Raw genomic sequence first — 21,047 nt, forward strand, 5'->3', positions numbered from 1 at the left:
GGGGCTGCCGGGTGGATTCCGGTCAGGGTGCATGTTGGAGTCTGTCTCCCTTCCTCTGACTTAAAATAAAATAAAATAAAATAATTGACCTAAATCTAAACATAAATAATTATATTAAATATAAGTGGTCTAAATGTACCAAGTAAAAGAGTGGAAAACATTCTCCTTGGATGCTTTTTATAAGAAATTGACTTCAATTGTAATGATATAGATAAGTTGAAAGCAAAATAATGGAGCCTGACCAGGCGGTGGCGCAGTGGATAGAGCGTTGGACTGGGATGCAGAGGACCTAGGTTCGAGACCCCCAGGTTGCCAGCTTGAGCGCAGGCTCATCTGGTTTGAGCAAAAAGCTCACCAGCTTGGACCCAAGGTTGCTGGCTCAAGCAAGGGGTTACTCGGTCTGCTGAAGGCCCGCAGTCTAGGCACATATGAGAAAGCAATCAATGAACAACTAAGGTGTTGCAACGAAAAACTGATGATTGATGCTTCTCATCTCTCTCCATTCCTGTCTGTCTGTTCCTATCTATCTCTCTGTCTCTGTAAAAAAATAAAAATTAAAAAAATTAAAAATAATGGAAAATACAGTGGTACCTTGAGATACAAGTTTAATTCGTTCTGTAACTGAGCTCGTAAGTCAGTCAACTCATATATCAAACAAATTTCTCCCATTTAAAATAACTGAAATAAATTTAATCTGTTCTAGCCTTGGGAACATCCCTAAACCATCCTAAATTATGAAAAAAGACATGTTTTTGATTAAGAAACACACATGTATACTTTACCAATGCATAACAAAATATATGAAATAAAAGAAAAAAGTGTTATTTAGTACTGTATTCTTACCTTGGAGACAGACAAGTGTGGCTAACGGAGGTTAATGGTGAAGGAGGAGGGAGGGAAGAAGGGATGCAGGCACTGTAGACACGTAAACTAAAACTGTATTTTCTTAACACTAAATGTAAACTAAAACTGCACTTTCTTTACTTAAAATGAAACCACAAAAACTTAATTGTAAAAAAATGCACTTTCTTAACTTTAAACTTAACCTACACTTAACATTATGTATTTTTCATTTAATCATCACTTGTTTTTGCCTTTTTGGCTGCACTTTTGACACTTTCACTTGCAGGACTTTTGAATGAAAATCTATCCAAAGAGGTTTGCTTTTGCCTGCCTTTTAAAATGTTTTGGAAATGTGACAAACAAGTGTCATTAAAAAGTGCTGAAGCATGACCAGTTAAAACTTTTTCTGGGTGTTTCTTTTCAATGAAACTTGAAAGCTTCTCCCACATTGCCAGCATGTCTTTAATTTCACTTTGTAGAAATCACTTCCTCCGACTTTACCTCCTCCTCACTACTAATCTCTTCAGAAGCTCTGTATGTTGCATCATCTGTAGCTCCTTCAGCTCCTCAGTGGAGAGTTCCTCCTCATGTTCCTTGACGAGCTCGTTTACGTCACCCTAATCTACCTGCAGACCCATCGACTTTCCAAGGGACACAGTCTCCTCCAACGCTTCTACCTCGGTCTCAGTCTCTGGTTTGAATCCTTCAAAGTCCCTGTCTTCAACAACATCAGGCCATAACATTTTCCATGCCAAGTTCAAGGTTCTTCTTGTAACCTCTTGCCACGCCAAGTCAATAATGCATAAACATATCATGATGTTGTAGTGATCTTTCCAAAACTCTTGAAGGGATAGATTTGTATTCTCAGTCACCTCAAAGCAGAAGCAGAACAAGTGCTTTGTGTAAAGCTTTTTAAAGTTGGAAATGACCTGCTGATCCATGGGTTGCAAGATTAGAGTCATGTTGGGTGAGAGGTAGAGGACTTTCACGAATCTGAACTCATTGAGAATGTCATCTTCAAGACCAGGTGGGTGCATTGGAGCATTTTCAAGGATTAGTAATGCTTTCATTGCGAGTTTATTTTCTTGAAGATATTTTTTCACTGCAGGACCAAAGACGAGATTTACCCATTCAATAAAAAACTGCCGTGTAACCCATGCCCTAGCAGTGGTGCGCCACATAACCTGCAGTTTTTCTTTAAGAATCTTGTGAGTCTTGCCTGACCAGGTGGTGGCGCAGTGGATAAAGTATCGGACCGGGATGTGGAGGACCCAGGTTCAAGACCCCAAGCTCGCCAGCTTGAGCGCAGGCTCATCTGGTTTGAGCAAAGCTCACCAGCTAAGACCCAAGGTTGCTGGCTCAAGCAAGGGGTTACTTGGTCTGCTGTAGCCCCACGGTCAAGGCACATATGAGAAAGCAATCAATGAACAACTAAGTGCCACAATGAAAAACTGATGATTGATGCTTCTCATCTTGCATTCCTGTCTGTCTGTCCCTATCTATCCCTCTCTCTGACTCTCGCTCTGTCTCTATAAAAAAAAAAAAAAAAGAATCTTGTGAGTCTTAAAGACTCGAGGATTTTCGGAATGATACACTAGCAGTGGCTTTACTTTACAGTCACCACTAGCATTTGCTCACAATGCAAGGGTCAGATGGTCCTTCATGGGTTTATGGCCTGGCAGCTTCTTCTCCTCTGCGGTGATGAAAGTCCTCCGGGGCATTTTTTTCCAAAATAATCCTGTTTCGTCACAGTTGAACACTTGTTGGGGGACGTAGCCTTCCTTTGTGATAAGCGCAGCAAAACGTGCGATGTACTCCTCAGCTGCCTTAATGTCAGGACTTGCAGCTTCACCATGCCTCACCACCAAGTGGATGCCAAATCTTTTCTTGAAATTTTCAAACCAGCTGTGACTTGCCTTAAACGTATCTTCTGCTGCCTCTTTTGTGGTTGATGGTTCTTTCTTCTTGAAGTCACTGTAAATAATACGTGCCTTTTCGCATGTTACAGTCTCTGTCACTGTATCTCCTGCCAGTTCTTTCTCTTTCACCCACACCAGCAGAAGCTTCTCCATTTCTTCATGGATATTTGTCCTTAATTGGGACAGAACTATAGTTCCTTTTGCTGGATTTGCACTTTTGATGGTATCCTTTTGTTTAAGGATGGTACAAATTGTAGATGTATTGTGGTCATATAGCCTTGCCAGTTCAATCACTCGTACACCACGCTCATGTTTTTCTATTATTTCTTTCTTTACCTACTTCTATCAACATCATTCTCTTTTTTTCACCACTGTCCTTTACACTCACTTTCTTTGGCCCCATGATAGCACAAAAAAAAAGTTAGTAAAAAATGCAAAAATGATGCAAGAACGAGTACAGCGCACGAGATTCTACTTGATTCTGCAGGTAATACATGAGAAAGAATGAGATGCTGGCGTTGTGCTGCCGACACTGGCCCCAACACTGGCCCCGTGTGCCAACATGCCAACTAGCAGCAGCTTCCCGAATCATGACTCATATCTCGGAATTTCGCTCGGATCTCAAACAAAAATACGGACCGAGTCTCAGCTCGTATCTTAAAAAAAATCATATGTTGGTCTGCTCATATCTCAAGGCACCACTGTATATACGATGCAAATACTAATCAATTGAGAACTTAGAGTGGCCGTGTTAGTATTAGACAAAATAGACTGGAGCAAGAGAAATTAAAAGGGAAAAATAGTGAATTACATAATAATAAAAGGGCTACTTTAAGAAAACAATCAGCCCTGGCCGGGTAGTTCAGTTGGTTAGAGTGTTGTCCCAATAGCCAAGGTTGCAGGTTCAATCCCAAGTCAGGGCACATACAAAAATCAACTAGTGAATGCAAAAATAAGTGAAACAACAAGTTGATGTTTCTCTTTCTCTAAAATCAAGAAATACAATTAGTTAAAGAAAACATAATCAAAAATATGTTTGCCACTAACAACAGAGCTTCAAAATACTGTACCTAAAGCAAAAACTGGCAAAAATTAAAGGAGAAATAGGCAAATCAATAATTACAGTTAGAGCCTCACCAGGCGGTGGCACAGTGGATAGAGCATTGGACTGGGATACAGAGGACCCAGGTTCGAAACCCGAGGTCACCAGCTTGTGCACGGGCTCATCTGATTTGAGCAAAAGCTCACCAGCTTGGACCCAAGGTCGCTGGCTCAAGCAAGGAATTACTCAGTCTACTGAAGGCCCAGGGTCAAGGCACATATGAGAAAGCAATCAATGAACAACGAAGGTCTCGCAATGAAAAACTGATGATTGATGCTTCTCATCTCTCTCCGTTCCTGTCTGTCTATCCCTGTCTATCCCTCTCTCTGACTCTCTCTCTGTTCCTATAAAAAAAATAATAATAATTCAGTTAGAGACTTTAACAGTCCTCTCTCAGTAATTAATTGAACTAGTAGACAGAAAATTAGTAAGGATAGAAAAGAACTGAACATCATTATCAGCCATCTGGACTGAATAGACACATAGAACATGAAACAACATGAGTACCATGGAAGAACAACAGCGTAGTCATTCTTTTAAAAACCATGAAATAAGCAAACAAAACATTCACTAACATAGATCCTATCCAGGGCCATAAACAAACCTTAACAAATAAAAAACCATTGAAATCAGACAAAGTGTGTTATCTGACCAAAATGGAATTAAACTAGAAATCAATGACAGAAAGATAGTTGGCAAGTCTCCAAACACTTTGAAATTAAATGGCACACTTTTATGGGTCAAAGAGGAAAGTCTTAAGGGCAATTGGAAAATATTTTGAACTGAATGAAAGTTATGACACAACATAGAAAGCATAAAATGTTTAGATGCTGCTAAATCAATGCTTTGAGAAAAATTTGTAGCATTAAATATTTACATTAGAAAGAAGAAAGATCTGAAATCAACAACCTAAGGAAGAGAAAAATAAACCCAATACAAGAAGAAGGAAGGAAATAATAAAGAAAAGATCATAAAACAATGGTATTGATAACAGAAAGACTATAGAAAAATAAATTAAACCAAAACCTGGTTATTTATAAAGATCGGTAAGATGATAAACCTCAAGCAAGACTCACAAAGAACAAAAAATGACAGAAGACACAAATTATCAGTATCCAGAATGAAAGAGGGACTTGGTTGTGGGATCATTTCACAGTATATATGGGTATATCAAAGCATCATGTTGTGTACTTTAAATATATACTATTTTATTTGTTAGTTGTACCACAATAAAGCTTCAAAAGGAATGAAAGCAGGTATCATTAAATATCCTGCAAGCGCCTGACTGGGCAGTGGCGCAGTGGATAGAGTGTCGGACTGGGATGCAGAAGACCCAGGTTCGAGACCCCGAGGTCTCCAGCTTAAGCGAGGCCTCATCTGGTTTGAGCAAAAGCTCACCAGCTTGAGCCCAAGGTCGCTGGCTCAAGCAAGGGGTTACTTGGTCTGCTGAAGGCCCATGGTCAAGGCACTTATAATAAGGCAATCAATGAACAATTAAGGTGTTGCAATGTGCAATGAAAAACTAATGATTGATGCTTCTCATCTCTCCGTTCCTGTCTGTCTGTCCCTGTTTATCCCTCTCTCTGACTCTCTCTCTGTCTCTGTAAAAAAAAAAAAAAAATATCCTGCAAGCATTAAAAAGATAATAAAGGACTACTATGAAAAATTATGCATATAAGTGCAACAACTTGGATGAAATAGGCCAATTCTTTTTTTTTTTAATTTAATTTAATTTAATTTTTTTAGGCCAATTCTTTAAAATCCACAGACTACAAAAATTCATGCAAAAATGAAACAAGATGGCTTAAATAATTCTATAACTTAAAAGAAATTGAATTTCAGATTTTCAACAAAAAAAAATCTTTGAGGCCAGATGGTTTTACTGGAGAATTTTTTATCAAACATTAAAATATAGTGAAGCCTCACTGTCAGCCCTAGGTATAGGTTTCAGGGGAGGAGATTCTGAGTCCTTGTCTCTGCCTTGCTACAACCCTGTTAAGCTACTGGTTTTGTTTCCTCCCTGCCAAGCAAGTGCTCCAGGGCCCTGCCCCTTAGAGGTTTACAAGCCACAGCACTATCATTCGGTGGTTCATTCCTGTGAACCTCTTATATGCTGGGGTCTGGGAAGGATGCAAAGGTGAATCAGATCAGGTCCTTAATCTTTGAGAATTTATGAGAAAGACAGACACAATGGCAAATTAAACCTACTAATATAGACTTTGTAATAAAGAAGATCACAGAGAACTAATTAAGTTTCCCCAGTTCATACAATTTTTATTTTTAAGAAATGACATTCCTTTTCATATCTACACACAATTTCAGATGTAGTCACGCACATGCACACCCATCTGTAGTATTAGGTCAGTGGTTGTGGAAGTACAGAACATATTCAGTACACCACACTGCCACTGAGCACCAACTCTAACCCTGGGCCTATGCTGGGCCCACTTCAGAGGAGAAGAGTCTTCAGATTAGACACATGCATGAAACAAATAGCTACTGCACAGAATGAGGGTGTAATGACAGAATTTGGTACATTTGCCATAGTTGCATGTAGTAGGAAGCCACTCATGCTTTGGTGGGGGGTACAGGAGTGAGCTCATAAATCTTCATAAAGGAAAGAAAACTTGAATGAGTTCTTCAGGGAAATGAAGGAATTCTCCAGGTGGGTAAGGAGAAGGGTGAGAATGTTCAGTAGAGAAAAAAACAAAGTGGTTGTAAAATAGTGCAATAGTTAGTACATGAGTTAGTGTTGGGTGGAGGGACCCAAGGGGTGAACCTGGAGAAATAGACCTGGGACCCTTGCTGACGGACAGGCCTCGTTGGTTATAGAAGGGGTTATTTATTTATTTATTCTCATTTTAATTGAGTACATGTCATATGTATATGGTATAAAACTCAAAAAGTATAAAAAGTGTTAGAGAATATTAAATATGCCCTCCTTCCTTACCCCCACCACACAGCTCCTCTTCCTGAAGTCAGTTGCGATAACTGGTAGCTTGGGCATCCTTCCAGAGCTATTTTATATTTACAGATATTTGTGTGTGTCTGTATATTTTCTGCATAAAGGTGGCACTTTGTATCTTGTACCTTTCTTTTTTATTTGTATATCTATTTTATTTATTTGGGATGGAATTGTACCGTAATTCATTGGATCAGTCCTTTGTTGATGGAATTTAGGTAACTTCTAGCCTTTTGCTATTGTAAACTATGCTGTAATGAATATTCTTGTATATAAGTCCATTTTCACATGAAGGCATATCTGTAGGATAAATTCCCGGGAAGGGAATTGTTGGTCAAATTATAGAAGTATTTTTAGTTTGCTTTTTTTGATAATGCCAAATTTCTGTGCTCAGAGGCTGTGTCACTGCCTGTTACCCCATCCTCTGGCCCATGGTGTTCTGAAACATTTTGCTCTTTTAGGTTAGGGCTTTTATGCTTCATCCTGTAAGTGATGATAAGCAACTAGAAGGTTGTTTTTTTTTTTTAGCAGGGGAGTGTTATAATCAGATTCGTGTTTTGGAAAGCTTCCTTGCGCTGCAGTAAAGATACGAGTTTAGCAGAGGCAATGAGTAGAGCCATGGGTACCAATTAGGAGGCTTTGCAGTAGTCCAGGCTAGAAAGGATTGTCGGCAGCTTGGATTAGGTAGCTGGCAGGGGAGACCGAGAGAGGGAATAGACACTGAGATACTGAGGAAGTGGGTTCAGTAGCACTTGGACTGGTCAGGCTGGGGTGAGGGGAGTGAAGATAGCTATAGCCAAAAGTTTTGTTTTCATTGCCCTAGCTGGATGGCTCAGTTACTTGAAACATCGTCCCAAGGCACGGAGGTTGCTGGTTTGATTCCTGGTCAGGGCACATACAGGGACAGATTGAGGTTCCTGTCTCTCTCTCTGCCCCTTTCCTCTCTCGCTAAAATCAGTAAATTTAAAAAAGTTTTGTTTTCATGAGCCTTGTGAGCAAAGTCAGAATTTTCTTTGTAAATTTATAGATTTCATGTCTGTATTAATATTTTTTAATCCTAGAATATAAGAAATTAAGAGGGTTTTAATATAATACTAATTGCAGTTTTTTGGCTTCAAGGCATTTTTGTCTGTTAATATGTTCCTGGTTGTAAAATCTTCCGTCAGTCAGACTTACATTTGATGGCTCCTGATATTTATCAAACTCTTTTATTTTTCCCTATTCATATCATTCATTCAAAATTCCATATTCAGTTAAGTAACTTAAAATTCCCTAATTAATTTAAATATATTTTAATTATACTATTTTTTAAAATCTTTCATTATATGAGCTGTTTGCTTTGGTTTTGTGTGTGGCTCATCTGACACTTAGAAGTATTTGTGTATAGTAATTTATAATTTAAATTTTATATAATACCATTAGTTATTTTATCTGTTCACTGTCTATTAATTCTTTATGATGAGCAGTGATAGTTTCTACTTCTTCCCCACTCTTTTTTCTCTTTTATTTTCTATCTCCTATTAGCCCAAAGTTTTATTTTTAAATGATTTCTTTGTATTAGTTAAATACCCTGTATTTCTTTTACCTGTTTTCTTTCTTCTTTTTTTTTCCAGAAATTAAATTTAATGGGGTGATGTTGATCAGTAAGTGTACATAGGTTTCAGGTAAACATCTCCATAACATTTGAACTGTTGATTGCATTGTGTGCCCATCACCAAAGTCAAATCATTTTCCATCACCATATATTTGTCCGTCTTTACTCCCTTCCTCCTACCCCCTCCCTATTACCTGTCTAGGTTTTTTCTAGCTTTGAGTAATGTCTTTGTTCCTGGCTCACCGATGTAGTATGATCAAGGAACTTACTCCACTGTTTACTTCTTCCCCTTTTCCCTTTTGTGCTAGTCGAATTGTTTCTGCATTGTCAGGTCATAAAACACTGACATTCTGATCTGCCAGACTAAGCTCTTACGGTTTTAGTCTTGGTTCTACAGTTATATATTTCTTATCATCAGTTAGTTCTTTGGCTGTAGTTTTCTTAATCACCTTTAGTTGACCAAAGTTTGTTCTCTAATATTTTCAAGCAGGGCTCATGGGAACAATATTCCTTAACTCCTTGTATGTTCAAAAATAATTTACTTAGTAATTTTTCAGAAAGTTTATTCAGGAGTGTATTTTTCTTGGTGCTTTACGAGATCTGCTGCCAGTGGGCTGTTCCACCTTCCTTTCCCTGTCTCCTTGGACATCTCTCTATTATGTCTTCTGCTTGGTTTCCATCCAGCCCTGCACGACCCTACAGCTCTTATAGGTGGAGTTTTGGGGCTTACCTCCCACGCCCAGGATGAGTTCTTTATGTGCAGTAGTTGTTTTGCTGGCATATTCTGAGACCTTCTGAGCAGTTTCACTCTTCAGCGGCTGGGCTGTTTCGCTGTTTATTTCCTCCACGTAGCTTTTGTTCCAGCTCAGCACCCCTCCTCCAGTGTTGTATCTGTCTGCTTTTGATAGTCCTGACCCATTTTTTTTTGAGAGTGAGTTTTATTTGCCTCCAGTTTCAATAATAGTGAAGTTTGCTTTTTTTTTTTCTTGTTCTATTTGTTGGTTTTGATTACATCCAGAAGAAAAGAGGCAAATTACTGTCTTAAACCACTATGTTTAGACAGTAAGTCTTTTAATTATAATTTAAATTGGCGGCATTATAGTATAACAGCAAAAAACATGGGATTTGGAGTTAGATACACCTGGCTTCTAAACTAAACTCTACTCCTTATTATCTGATAATGGACAAATCCGACCATCTATATTTTTATCTCTAAAATGGAGATGGTCTCATAACTACTTCATATTGTTGTGAAGAGTGAGGTCATTATATATATACAATCTCCTCACTTCACCCATAATAATTCTATCCAGGGCAGTTGATGCTACAAGAGAGGGACAGATCGATTGATTGCTCAGAAACCCTGGGGAGAGAATATGGCCAGGGTGAGGATGGGAAAATATATAAGCAGGGTCTTTCAGGAAAGGCAGGATGTCTTCAGGGAGCGGTGACAAGGGCCAGAACTGGACCTGGATGCTGGCTATTCCTGGATCTAGATTCTAGGATCAGGGATTAGGGAGGGCAACTTTGTCACTTTGTCACATGTCCTTTGCCACCCAACCCCCTGTGGGTTCCAGAAACCAGGTAACAGGATTTCTGTCAAGGTAGTTTGAGATAAGGTCAGAGGAGGCTGGGATGCCAGGTTGGAGGTAGATCCTGAGGCACATGAGTTAAGTTCTTGCTTTTGTCTATGTGTTCTCAGGTCCTGGAGTCCCAGGTGACTGTGGCTCCTACCATATCAGCCAGCAGCAGTGCTGATATAGCCTCTGCTGGTGGCAGCACCCTTGGAAACCAGGGCATCATTGAGCCCATGGATGCAGAGATGCAGGAGAGGAGAGCATATGCTGACCAGAGACATGGAGGCAAGAAGAGTACAGAGGCAGATGTGAAGATGCAGGTGGACAAGAGGACACAGGAAGATGGAAAACAAGCAACCCCGAGGACACAGGCTGATGGGAAGACCCAGATGGACATTGTGACACACAAAAGTGAGAGGACAGAGACAGACAGGAGTTCCCAGGAGGATGTGGTAGCACAGGGAAGGTTAGGGACGCAGGTGGAAAGGACACAGGAAGACAGGAAGACACAGAAGAACAGAAGGATACAGGAAGACAAGGGAACACAGCCAGAGTGGAGCATACCCACAGCCATTACAGTTCAGTCAGAGAAGAAGTCAGTGACCAGCCTCAGCCCACAGTCCAGAGCCCCTGAACTCGCACCTTCAGAGGGTCCCAGGTTTCCTCAGGTTATTGAATGTTTTGAGCAGACCCCAGAAGGGTCCTCTGTCCCAGAAAAACCTGGTTTCACGCTCAGATCTAAGGAGGCAGCAGTAACAGCCTTTGGTAACCAAGAGGAAACTTTGCGAGGTCCCCTGTCAGGGCGCCTGACCCACCCAGCACAGCTGCTTCCTGAGGAGCAGCTGGGAGAAGCGCTCTCTGGAGGTCTGGGTGGCTGTTCTCCCACCAGCCTAAGCCCGGGAATGCCCACTCTGCCTTCTCCTGGGACTGGCCTGACAGATAGCTCGCAGCAAGGGCTTCCCAACACCCCCAATTCTCAGCACATGAATGCAGCCACTTTCTTGCCCTCTGGGCACCAGGCCTTGCTGAGTTCTGAGCCCCCACTGCACCTGGCGCTAGGGACCCCCACCCATAGTCACCCACCAGAAACTATGGCGCCCAGCAGTGATGGGGCCTGCGCCAAGATGCAAGCTGTGGAAGGGAGGTCCCCAGCCCCTCAGAGCTGTGACCCTGGCCTTATAGATTCCCTGAAGAACTACTTGCTTCTGCTGCTGAAGCTATCCAGCCCAGAGATGAGGGAAAGGGGCACAGAGTCCCAGGAGGGAGCTGTCCCCACAGGTCCAGCACCCTCGCCCATGCTGGCCCCCACTGTGGAAGTGGCTGGTCTGAGTCCGCGGACATCGCGACGCCTCCTGGAGTGTGTGGAGAACGACAATCTGGTGCAGAGTGCGCAGTCGCTGCTGCTCAGCCCCTGTACCTCCCGCCGCATCACCGGCCTCCTGGACCGTGAGGTGCAGGCTGGCCAGCAGGCCCTGACTGCTGGCCGGAGCCCTGGCCCCAGCCTTCTCACTGTCCCCGCCATTGTGGTGGGGGAGGAGGAGGGCCCTGGGCTGACCTCAGAGGAGTCCAGTAAGCATGAGGGAGAGGTTCCCCTTGAGGGGCCTGGTCTCCTGGGAACCTCTCGGGAGAGCAATGTGGGGGGTCTGCTGGGGGATGCAGGTGGGCATGCAGCCTCTGGTCAGGGACTTCTGTCAGCAGAGAGCAGAGCCCAGGAACCTTTCCAAGAGGAGTTCCCACGGGAGGCTCCACCAGGTATCCCTGCAGCGACCCCCGAGGAACTGGCTCTGGGGGCCCGGAGGAAAAGGTTTCTCCCTAGGGTCAGAGCCGTGGGGGATGGGGAGCCAACCAAACCTGAAGAAAGGGAGAGCCCCACAGTTTCCCCCAGGGGACCTAGGAAAGGCCTTTCACCCGGTTCCCCGGGGACTACTGGGAGGGAGAAAAACTCTCCCACCCAGGGCCGAAGGGCAGGCCTGCTGGAGGTACCGCGAACAGAGGAGGAGCAGGCAGCAGAGGACCTGAGCGGCAGCCCCAAGGCCAGTGGGCTGGATGCAGAGCTGGCCCTGGATGACAGCAAGCAGGAAGCTCCGGCCAAGCCGAGGAAAGCCCAAGACCTGCTGAAAGGTGAGCAGTGATGGGGATGGGGTGTGGCTTCTCAGAGGGGGCTGCCCAGAGAGGACATTTCACTGCAGCGCTGGGATGGCATATGCCTGCTACAGACTTACAGAGAACCTTTTAAAGGTATTCTTAAGTCATTTATTTTATAGGCTTTGGAATCAGAAAGGCCTGCTTCTCCTCCTGACTCTGCCACTTGTAGTTGGTAATAGTACCAACTTTGGAACATTGCAGGGGTTAAATAAGACAGAAGAAATCTAGTACAATCGTCCCTCGTCTATTGCGGGGGTTAGGTTCCAGAACCCCCCACGACAGGCAAAAATCTGCGAAGTAGCGACCTTATAGTTATTTTATTATTTATATATATTTTTTATATTGTTTTCCATTTTTTAGGCTAGAAAATGCTTATTTTACTGCAAAAATAATTAAAATAATAAACATATTAAAATACCTATCTACAAAATCTCCACGATATAGCAAAAAAAATCCATGAAACAAAATTAGATATATACAATTATAAAATCCATGATACAGCGAGACCGCGACCGTGAAAAGTGAACTGCAGTATGGTGAGGGACAACTGTACTTAGCATAGGGATTGGCTTCAACAACATCCTGTCTCTGTCATTATCGTCACTGTAATCCCCTCTTTGCAGACTTGTCCCACGAGCACAGAGCGGTAGGGGCAGGGTTCAAATGCAGGTTCCTAGAGCTAGGGGCCTGGTGTGCAAACACAAGGTCCTCTTTTGACTGGTCCCCTGTCCTCAGCTGGCCTGGGGAGGGACTAGGAGTGGGGTTTTTCTAGCTAGGATGTGTGCTTTGGGGGTTGGGGTAGACTCTTCAGAGGTACAGGTGGGCACAGCTGGGGGCCATGAAGGAGTGGGTTTGTGTGGAGACCTGAATTCTGTTTTCTCTCAGCCTGTCCCTCTGCGAACACGAGGGAAGCAGGAGTAGGGCCGGAGAGGGCACAAGATAGAGGGGAGGGGCCAAGTCTCTTACTTGAGCTCCTGCTCCCAGCCCCACAGGTGATTCGCAAGATTCGGGTGGAGCAGTTTCCGGATGCCTCAGGCAGCCTGAAGCTCTGGTGCCAGTTTTTCAACATTCTTAGTGACTCCGTCTTGACATGGGCCAAGGATCAACGCCTGGTGGGCGAGGTGGGCAGGAGGTAAGCTGTCTGGAGGCCACATCCCCTCACCTGGCTCCCTAATTACAGCAATCATAATGTTGGACACTGTCCTAGCATTTTGGGTCTGTCACTCATTTAATCCTTTAAGGAACCCTATGAGGGTGATTCTATCATTCTCATAGTAGAAAGGAAGAAATTGAGGCTCACAGGTATTGAGTCATTTGCCCAAAGTCACCAGACCTGTGCGATCTAGTACCAGCTCTTGACCACAGTGCCTTGCTGTCTGTCCCAGAGCTCCCAGCAGCCTCTGAGAGCCAGGTCTGAGGAGCCTCAGGACCTCGTCCTGGCCCTGGCTGTGCTGTGGTGATGGCCCTCACAGGAAGGGTCTTCACTCTCTGTAGTGCAGGGGACGAGGGGACGGCGGCCTTGGCCATCGTGCAGGCGGCCCCCATGGACTGTGGCGTGTACCGGTGCACCATCCACAACGAGCACGGCTCGGCCTCCACTGACTTCTGCCTCAGCCCCGAGGGTGAGTTTGCCCCGGGTCTCTGCCTGGCCTGCTCCTGAGGGAGGGCAGCAGTCATCGGTGCAGAGGTGGTGCCCCCTCTGGCAGACCAGCCTGAGGACAGCAGCTTTTTTCCCTTTCCACAGTGTTGTCCGGATTCATCTCCAGAGAGGAAGGTGAAGGTACGGAGCCCATCAGGGGAGGGCGGGTGTTCTTCATGTCTGCCCCGTCATCTTCAGGGGTCCCTTTTCCAAGGACTTGGGATCTGTTCCAAATGCCCTATTTACCTCCACAGACAGCTGTCATTTGCCTTCTAGTTCACGAGATGCTTGAGGTGGCGAATGGAGGAGGATAGCTATTTCAGAAGATAGTGGGGGAAAGGTGGCTGAGGGGGCCTTCCACAAGTAGCTCGTGCCCTTGCCTGAGTCAGAATGCTTGATCAAGGGCAGGACGAGCCACCAGGACACATCATACGCTGCCGACTTCCTTCCCTGGGTTTCTCACAGTGATCTGTGCATTAGATTCACACAGGGAGCCTGCTGAAAATGCAGCTTCTTAGGCCCTACCACAGATCTTAATCACATCTCTGGGGAAGGACCTGGGAAAATTGCATATCCAGTAGGCTATCTGGTGACTGTGATATACCCCAACATTTTTATTTATTATTAAATGAGAGGTGGGGAGGCAGAGGCAGACTCCCTCATGCACCCCAACCAGGATCCACCTGGCACGCCCCTACCAGGCGATGCCCTGCCCAGCTGGGCCGCTCTACCCCAACATTTGATAAGCAGTTTAAAGGTCCAAACATTAGAGAAAGAATGTTGCTGCTCATCAAGGTACGGGCGGAAAATTAGGACTGTGAAGGTGGCTGATGATGAAAAGATTCCTAGAGCTTCATTGACCAACTAATACGATCTTTCATTGATTCAACCAGTGCCTTTTGTTGAATTATCAAATCAAATTTAATCAATATGAAATTTAACCTCACACCCAAAAACAGGCCTACTTTCCTTTATTGTGCTTCAAAGATGTAACATTTATTATTTATTTATTATTTATTTATTTATTCATTTTTAGAGAGAGGAGAGAGAGAGAAGGGAGGGAGGAGCAGGAAGCATGAACTCCCATATATGCCTTGACCAGGCAGGCCTAGGGTTTCGAACCGGGACCTCAGTGTTCCAGGTTGACACTTTATCCACTGCGCTACCACCACAGGTCAGGCAGATGTAGCATTTTTTTACAAATTGAAGGCAAGACCCTCCACCAGCAAAAAGATTATGACTCCCTTTATTGTGAGGCTTGTTTTATTGTGGTGGTCTGGAGCCCAGCCCACGGTATTTCTGAGGTATGCCTGTAATAATTCTTTAACATCATCAAATATCCAATCTGATTTTCCCAGTTGTCTGTTAAGTTTTGGTTTATTTGAATTATTCCTGGCTTTGGGCTGGCATATCTCATAGGTCTCTGATGTGTCACTTCTTTCACCCTCATTTGTTTTCCCTTCTTGCCATTTATTTGTTAAAGTCATTTTCTGTGTACAGTTTGTTACGTTCTAGATTTTGTCGATTGTGTAAGTATTTAACATGTTCATCTATGTGTTTCCTCTGATCAGATGGAGCAGCTTGGTCAGATTTAGGTATCATTTTTTGGGGAAAGGCCACTTCACATGTATGTAGTGTTTTCTTGTGCATCCTGTCTGGAGTCACATCACATCTCATTATTTTAGTGACATTGAGACTGGTCACTGGGTCCATTCAGATGTTTTCTGCCTGATCCATCCCTTTTAAAAGTTAAAAAAAACCCTGTATCTGATATGTCCATTTGTTATCTAGGGGTTTTCACAGTCATGTTTTGACCCATTATTTCACTGGAGTTTGCAACATGAAGTATTTTAATTTTATCATTTCTTCTTCATTCATTAGTTGAGTTTCTTCTGTAAAGGAGAAATGTTTATTTGGTTATCCTGAGTTGGGGCCCAGAATCCTCCAAAGATCACCAAGGAGATTTGTTTCTTTTATGGGGGTAGGGATGGGGTGGGATGAGGTTTAGTTACAATTATGAACATAGGGATTTTTTATTTTTGACATATTTGATATATTTAATACATTGCAGAAGTTGTTCACTTTTGTTGGTAAGGTTGTCTAATTTTGGCCAATGAAAGCCCCTTCAGAAGATTGGCTCTTATGTCCTTTTGACAAACCTCCCGTCGTTTTAGCTTCTTTCCTTTCTGGTCTGACAAGATATTTCAGGTCCATCCAGAAGAATTCCTGCCCTAGACTTGGAATCAACCCTTTCTTCAGGGAGTTCTGGTTGCTTTAGTGGGAAATGGTATTGAGTGATCACAGTCTGAGCACCAGGGGTGCTCACTGCTCCTGGATTGGTCCTGCAGATTTTTTTTATTTCAACATGTCGGTTGAGATGGAGTCATTTATTCATTCGATCAAAACACCTAATTCTAAAACAAAGTAATTCTGGTATTCTATATTGATGGGCACTTGCACAGAAAACCCCCGACTTCCACAGACAACTGCTCACACTCTTACTGTATGGCAGGTACTCTCGAGCACTGTTTCACAACAGGAGGGCATCAGACACAGTTTCTGTCCCGGGGAGCTCACAGTCTGGTTGAGGACACCTGGTGTACACCAAAGAGCAGCAGTGGACAGAGACTGTGCTCACCAGGGTGGCGGGTGGGAGGCCATTCCAGCCTTTTCCTGTCCTAGGGACCCCACGCTAGTGAGGCGGGAGCTTCTAGTTTTCCACGTTTTTCCTGTTTCCCTTCAGTTGGAGAAGAGATTGAGATGACGCCCATGGTGTTTGCTAAGGGTCTGGCTGACTCTGGCTGCTGGGGGGACAAGCTCTTTGGGCGCCTGGTGAGCGAGGAGCTGCGAGGGGGTGGACGTGGGTACTGCCTTCGGAAGGCCTCCCAGGCCAAGGTCATCTATGGGCTGGAGCCCATCTTCGAGTCGGGCCGCACGTGTGTCATAAAGGTGTCTAGCCTGTTGGTGTTTGGGCCCAGCAGTGAGACTTCCCTCTTGGGCCGAAACTACGACGTCACCATTCAGGTACTATGTCCCACCCCATTGCCATCCTTGTGGTCTCTCGTCTCCGCCCCTTCCCCAGCCCAGATTCTCTTGGGGCCCCCAGACCAAGGCAGAAGCCATCTCATCCCTCAACCTGTGAGGGCCCTGGGATGATCCGTGAGGAAAGCCCGAGGTGTAGCCTAGGGTGCATCTTTGGGGCATAGTTTTAAACTGTTATTTTTGCAGCAGAAACCTTTCCCACTGCCCTCAAACATTTCTTGCACAGAAGCCTTAAATGTGAGATAAGGGGGGGTGACTAAGTGTGGTGGTAAGTGCTCCCCCCACGCAGAATTCCCCTTGCTGTCCCCAGGTTGGCCCCTGGGCACTGGCACTTACCTCCAGGTTCCCCGCAGTCCTCTTGCCGATGGCCCTCCCACTCCAAGCTGGGCATGAGAGAGGACAGGGGAGCTTCCTGGCTGATTGGGTTGGGTTCTCTGTAATCCGCAGGTGTGCAAGATCCAGAACATGAGTCGGGAGTACTGCAAAATCTTTGCCACTGAAGCCCGGGCAGCGCCTGGCTTTGGGGAGGTGCCTGAGTAAGTGCGCAGGGCAGGGGCATGCAGTGGGTTCGCAGCCTCTCAGCAGCATCCTGGGTGATGCCCATGTGCCGACGGGCCACAGCTAACCCTCTGCTCAGCCAGCGGTCCTACAAAGTCTTGAAATAAAGACCCCAATGTTGTAGAATTGGACACCTGAAACATGTATAATTGTGTTAACCAGTGTCACCCCAGTAACACTCAGTTTAATTCCCACCCCCAACACTCACTGCCTGCATTAGGAAAGGCTCTGCCCTGGTCTGCAGTCTCCTCTCAGCCACCCCAACTCCCCATCCCTTAGTCCAGTTTCTGCTAATTACAGAGTTGGGGCGCAGCAGATTCTGAACCTCTCTGAAGGTGATGGGCTAGACTTAGCTCCAAGGCACACTGGTCAGGGCTCTTCTGTGGTGGCAGGCAGGGTCAGTACAGGGTTTGTAGGAGTCAGCTCCAAATGATCATTGTTTCCACTTTGACATCTGAAAGCTTACTCTTGAATATTGGGGTCCGGCTGGCACTAAGCCACTGTCTGGTTGAATCCTCTCTAGAGGGGTCCTTTCTGTTTGACACATGTGTTCTCAGTCCCTCCCTCAAGCACAGAGTCCTCCTGGGGCCATAGTATGATTCGGTTTTACTTCCACTGACCTCAGAGAATGGACAGGCCTCTGAAACCAATGGTCTCTATTTCCTTTCCTGAATTCAGGGTGCAGCTCCCCTCCCTTGCTATCATTCAATCTCAGAGCTGGGAAATCTTTCTTGAAGGGACCCTCCTCTTAGACCCAAGAATATAAAATTGAGATGGGGGAGCTCTCTGCCACCCTACTTCCTGCTCACTGCAGGGTGAAACTGTGTTTAGGATCATCCCACTGTACCTGATCTACCGGCCTGCAAACAATATCCCATACGCTACTCTGGAGGAGGACCTGGGCAAACCCCTAGAGCTTTACTGTTCCCGGGACGGGGGCTGTGCCGTGGCGCCCACACCAAGCATCTCGGAGGCCATGCAGAAATGCCAGACCTTCCAGCACTGGCTGTATCTGTGGACAAATGGCAGCTTCCTGGTCACAGATCTGGCAGGTATGAGGGTGTGAGGGTGCATGTACACGCGTGTGAGAGCAGGCTCCGGGGCAGAGGACAGTGCTGTGGACTAGTCTACAACCCACCTTCAGGCTCACTCTCCTTTGCTGTTCACCATAACTGTGCAGTCGATTGGACAGGTGCTGTCTGTATGCAGCCCTCATACATGCAGCGCCTCCTGTGCCTAGAACCACAGTTCCAGGCTCCACTTAAAATCGAAAAGAAATTTGTTTCAAAAAACGTATGGTATCTAATTCAAAACCCACAACCACCTTTTCAAATCTCCCTTCCTCCCTTCCCTGTAGGTTTACTCTGGACTTTTTCTCACTCTCATACTCTCCAAACTCTCTCTTCTGTCCCAGCAGCAGAGCTTTAATGTTCCCTCCCTTCCTCTCCTCCTCCATCGTTGTTAGCTTCCTACTATATAACCAACATAGCCTGTCTGGCTTCTTTCTGTTTCTCCCATCACTCAGATTCTTCCCCAGTAAAGGCCAGCAAGCATGAACCCTACTTCCTTCTCTATCCTCTTTAGGCCTACTATCTTTAACCAGACTGTGCAGGGGAGAGGAAAAGATAAAACTCTTTATGGTGGGAAGAGAGGAATGCTGGTAATATCACACATTATTACGTATGTTCCCTGATGTAAGAAAGTGAGGAAACCAAAGGCCCGAGAGAAAATGGTCTCAGATGTGCTCTTCACTGGGGTTAAACTGTATAATAAATACTATTTTTATTATAACTCCATATATTTGGGGGGCTAGTAACACATTTAGCAATTTGTCATTCATTCTATTTGTAAACTTGTAAATTCAGCCCTCCCTTCTTCCCTCTCTTCCTTCCTTTCTTTCCTCCCTCCCTCCCTCCCTCCCTGCCTTCCCTCTCTCCCTCCCTCCCTCCCTTCCTTCCTTTCTTCTGTCCCTCCCTCCCTCCCTCCCTCCTTCTCTTCCTTTGTTTCTTCCTCCCTCTCTTCTTCCCTCCCTTCCTCCCTCCTTTCCTCCCTTCCTCCTCTCTCCCTTCCTCCCCTCTCCTTCCTTCCTCCCTTCCTCCCTTCATCCATCCATTTAATATTACCAAACATTTCCAAGATAAAAGGTGAATTGTTTTCTAGTTAGGTCTCTATTTTACAGAGAAGAAAACTGAAGCTCAGACAAGTTTGGTCATTTACTCTGAGTTTCATTTTCCTTTTCCTGTCTAGGAATAATCATATCGTCCTTGCCTAGCTCTCAGACTTGTTACAAGGATTAATTGAGACTGTATCTGTGAAAGCCTTCTGCAAACAAATTCTCTGCAGGTGTTCAGAGCATCGTCATTATAATGCAAAATGAAATGTGGTGAATGCTGTAAAAGACATCACAAAATTAATATTTATAGCATAACTACTGTGTTTCAGACACGAAATACTTTATGATCTCCTCAATACCCCTGCAAGATGGGCAGTGTTACCCTCACTTTTGCAGTGGAGATAGTGACTTGTCAAGTTCACACAGCTCAAAAGTGACAGAGCGAGTGTAAATCCAGGTCTCTCTGACTCTCAAGCCCACATTTATGCCACTCAGTGCTACTCAGCCTTGTTAGTAAGAGGCAGATTTCTGGAAGAACTCTACCAGACTATTTGAAAATGGGGAAAGAGGGCTGCAAGTCCAGTACTCAAATGCTAAGGTCTTAGGGTGGACCAGCCACGGTGGAGAAACTTCTCCACCACCACCTTGCCTGGCTCTTTTCTTCGAAGGCTGTCTTAACCCAAGAGACCATCTCAGCTCCTTGCAGTGCATGCTGCCTTTGTGATATACAGAAGCCAGTCTCCCCCAGTGTCATGCTTCTGCTGGTCAACCCTGACCTCCCTCACTGTCCTGTCTTCTCTCTCTTGCCTAAGTAGACTGATCTGGTAAGAGGAAGGAGAACGTTAGAGCCAGAGGCCAGCCCAGTTTGTAACCCAATCTTATTCAACAGAGGCAGAGGTCCATGGCTGAAGGAGTTTCGAATCTTAGAATAAGAAAAATTGAATTTTTATTTTGATGCAAAGTGGCCAGTGCTCAATTACTGAATGATGAATAAATGTGACTTTGCTTGAGTTGCTTTACTCTGAGCCTAGCTCCTCACCTGTAAAAATGGGAATATTTTTACTACTACTAATAGTACAAAAATACCCCCACTGCCTGTGAGACAGGACAGTGGGAATGACCCGGTGACAGGATGCCTGGTGATGTGCCCTGGAACCTGGCGAGTTTCTGTCAGAGGGATCTCCATCTTGGAGACGCAGGGGTCCTAGAACCAGCCCAGGCTGCCATCAGCTCAACCCCCGACTTTCTTTCCAGGGGTTGACTGGAAGGTGACTGATGTGCAGATCGCCACCAGGCTGCGGGGGTGAGTACTGCTCAAGGACAGAAGGCCTTCTGAGCATCTTCTTAGGGTCTCACATGTCGGAGCTCTGGTTCTTTATTCCTGAGGTGCTGGGCCAATGGCCAGTGGTCTCAGTTGTGCCCGTGGCCATGTAGTAACATCCCACGGGCTGCTGATCCCACGTGCTGTGCCCCTGCCCCAGGTCTGAACCAGCAGCTCTTGATACCCACACACCCGGGTCACCTGCAGTTCTGAGCTCTGACTGCACCTGCTC

General features: G+C 45.0%; 1 protein-coding gene across 2 annotated transcripts in view; it reads left to right on the plus strand.

The window, feature by feature from the left end:
• The window catches only part of ALPK3 (alpha kinase 3), a 58,134-nt gene that overhangs the window by 30,683 nt on the left and 6,404 nt on the right, over positions 1-21,047 (plus strand). For both annotated transcript variants that reach the window (XM_066355567.1, XM_066355568.1), the window contains 8 exons: positions 10,123-12,118; positions 13,127-13,274; positions 13,637-13,764; positions 13,887-13,922; positions 16,525-16,805; positions 17,271-17,359; positions 18,213-18,433; positions 20,749-20,797. In XM_066355567.1, coding sequence (XP_066211664.1) covers positions 10,123-12,118; positions 13,127-13,274; positions 13,637-13,764; positions 13,887-13,922; positions 16,525-16,805; positions 17,271-17,359; positions 18,213-18,433; positions 20,749-20,797 — 2,948 coding nt within the window. The remainder of the gene's footprint in view (positions 1-10,122; positions 12,119-13,126; positions 13,275-13,636; positions 13,765-13,886; positions 13,923-16,524; positions 16,806-17,270; positions 17,360-18,212; positions 18,434-20,748; positions 20,798-21,047) is intronic.

The sequence above is a fragment of the Saccopteryx leptura genome, chromosome 13 (genome assembly GCF_036850995.1).
Source record: "Saccopteryx leptura isolate mSacLep1 chromosome 13, mSacLep1_pri_phased_curated, whole genome shotgun sequence".
Classification (NCBI taxonomy): domain Eukaryota; kingdom Metazoa; phylum Chordata; class Mammalia; order Chiroptera; family Emballonuridae; genus Saccopteryx; species Saccopteryx leptura.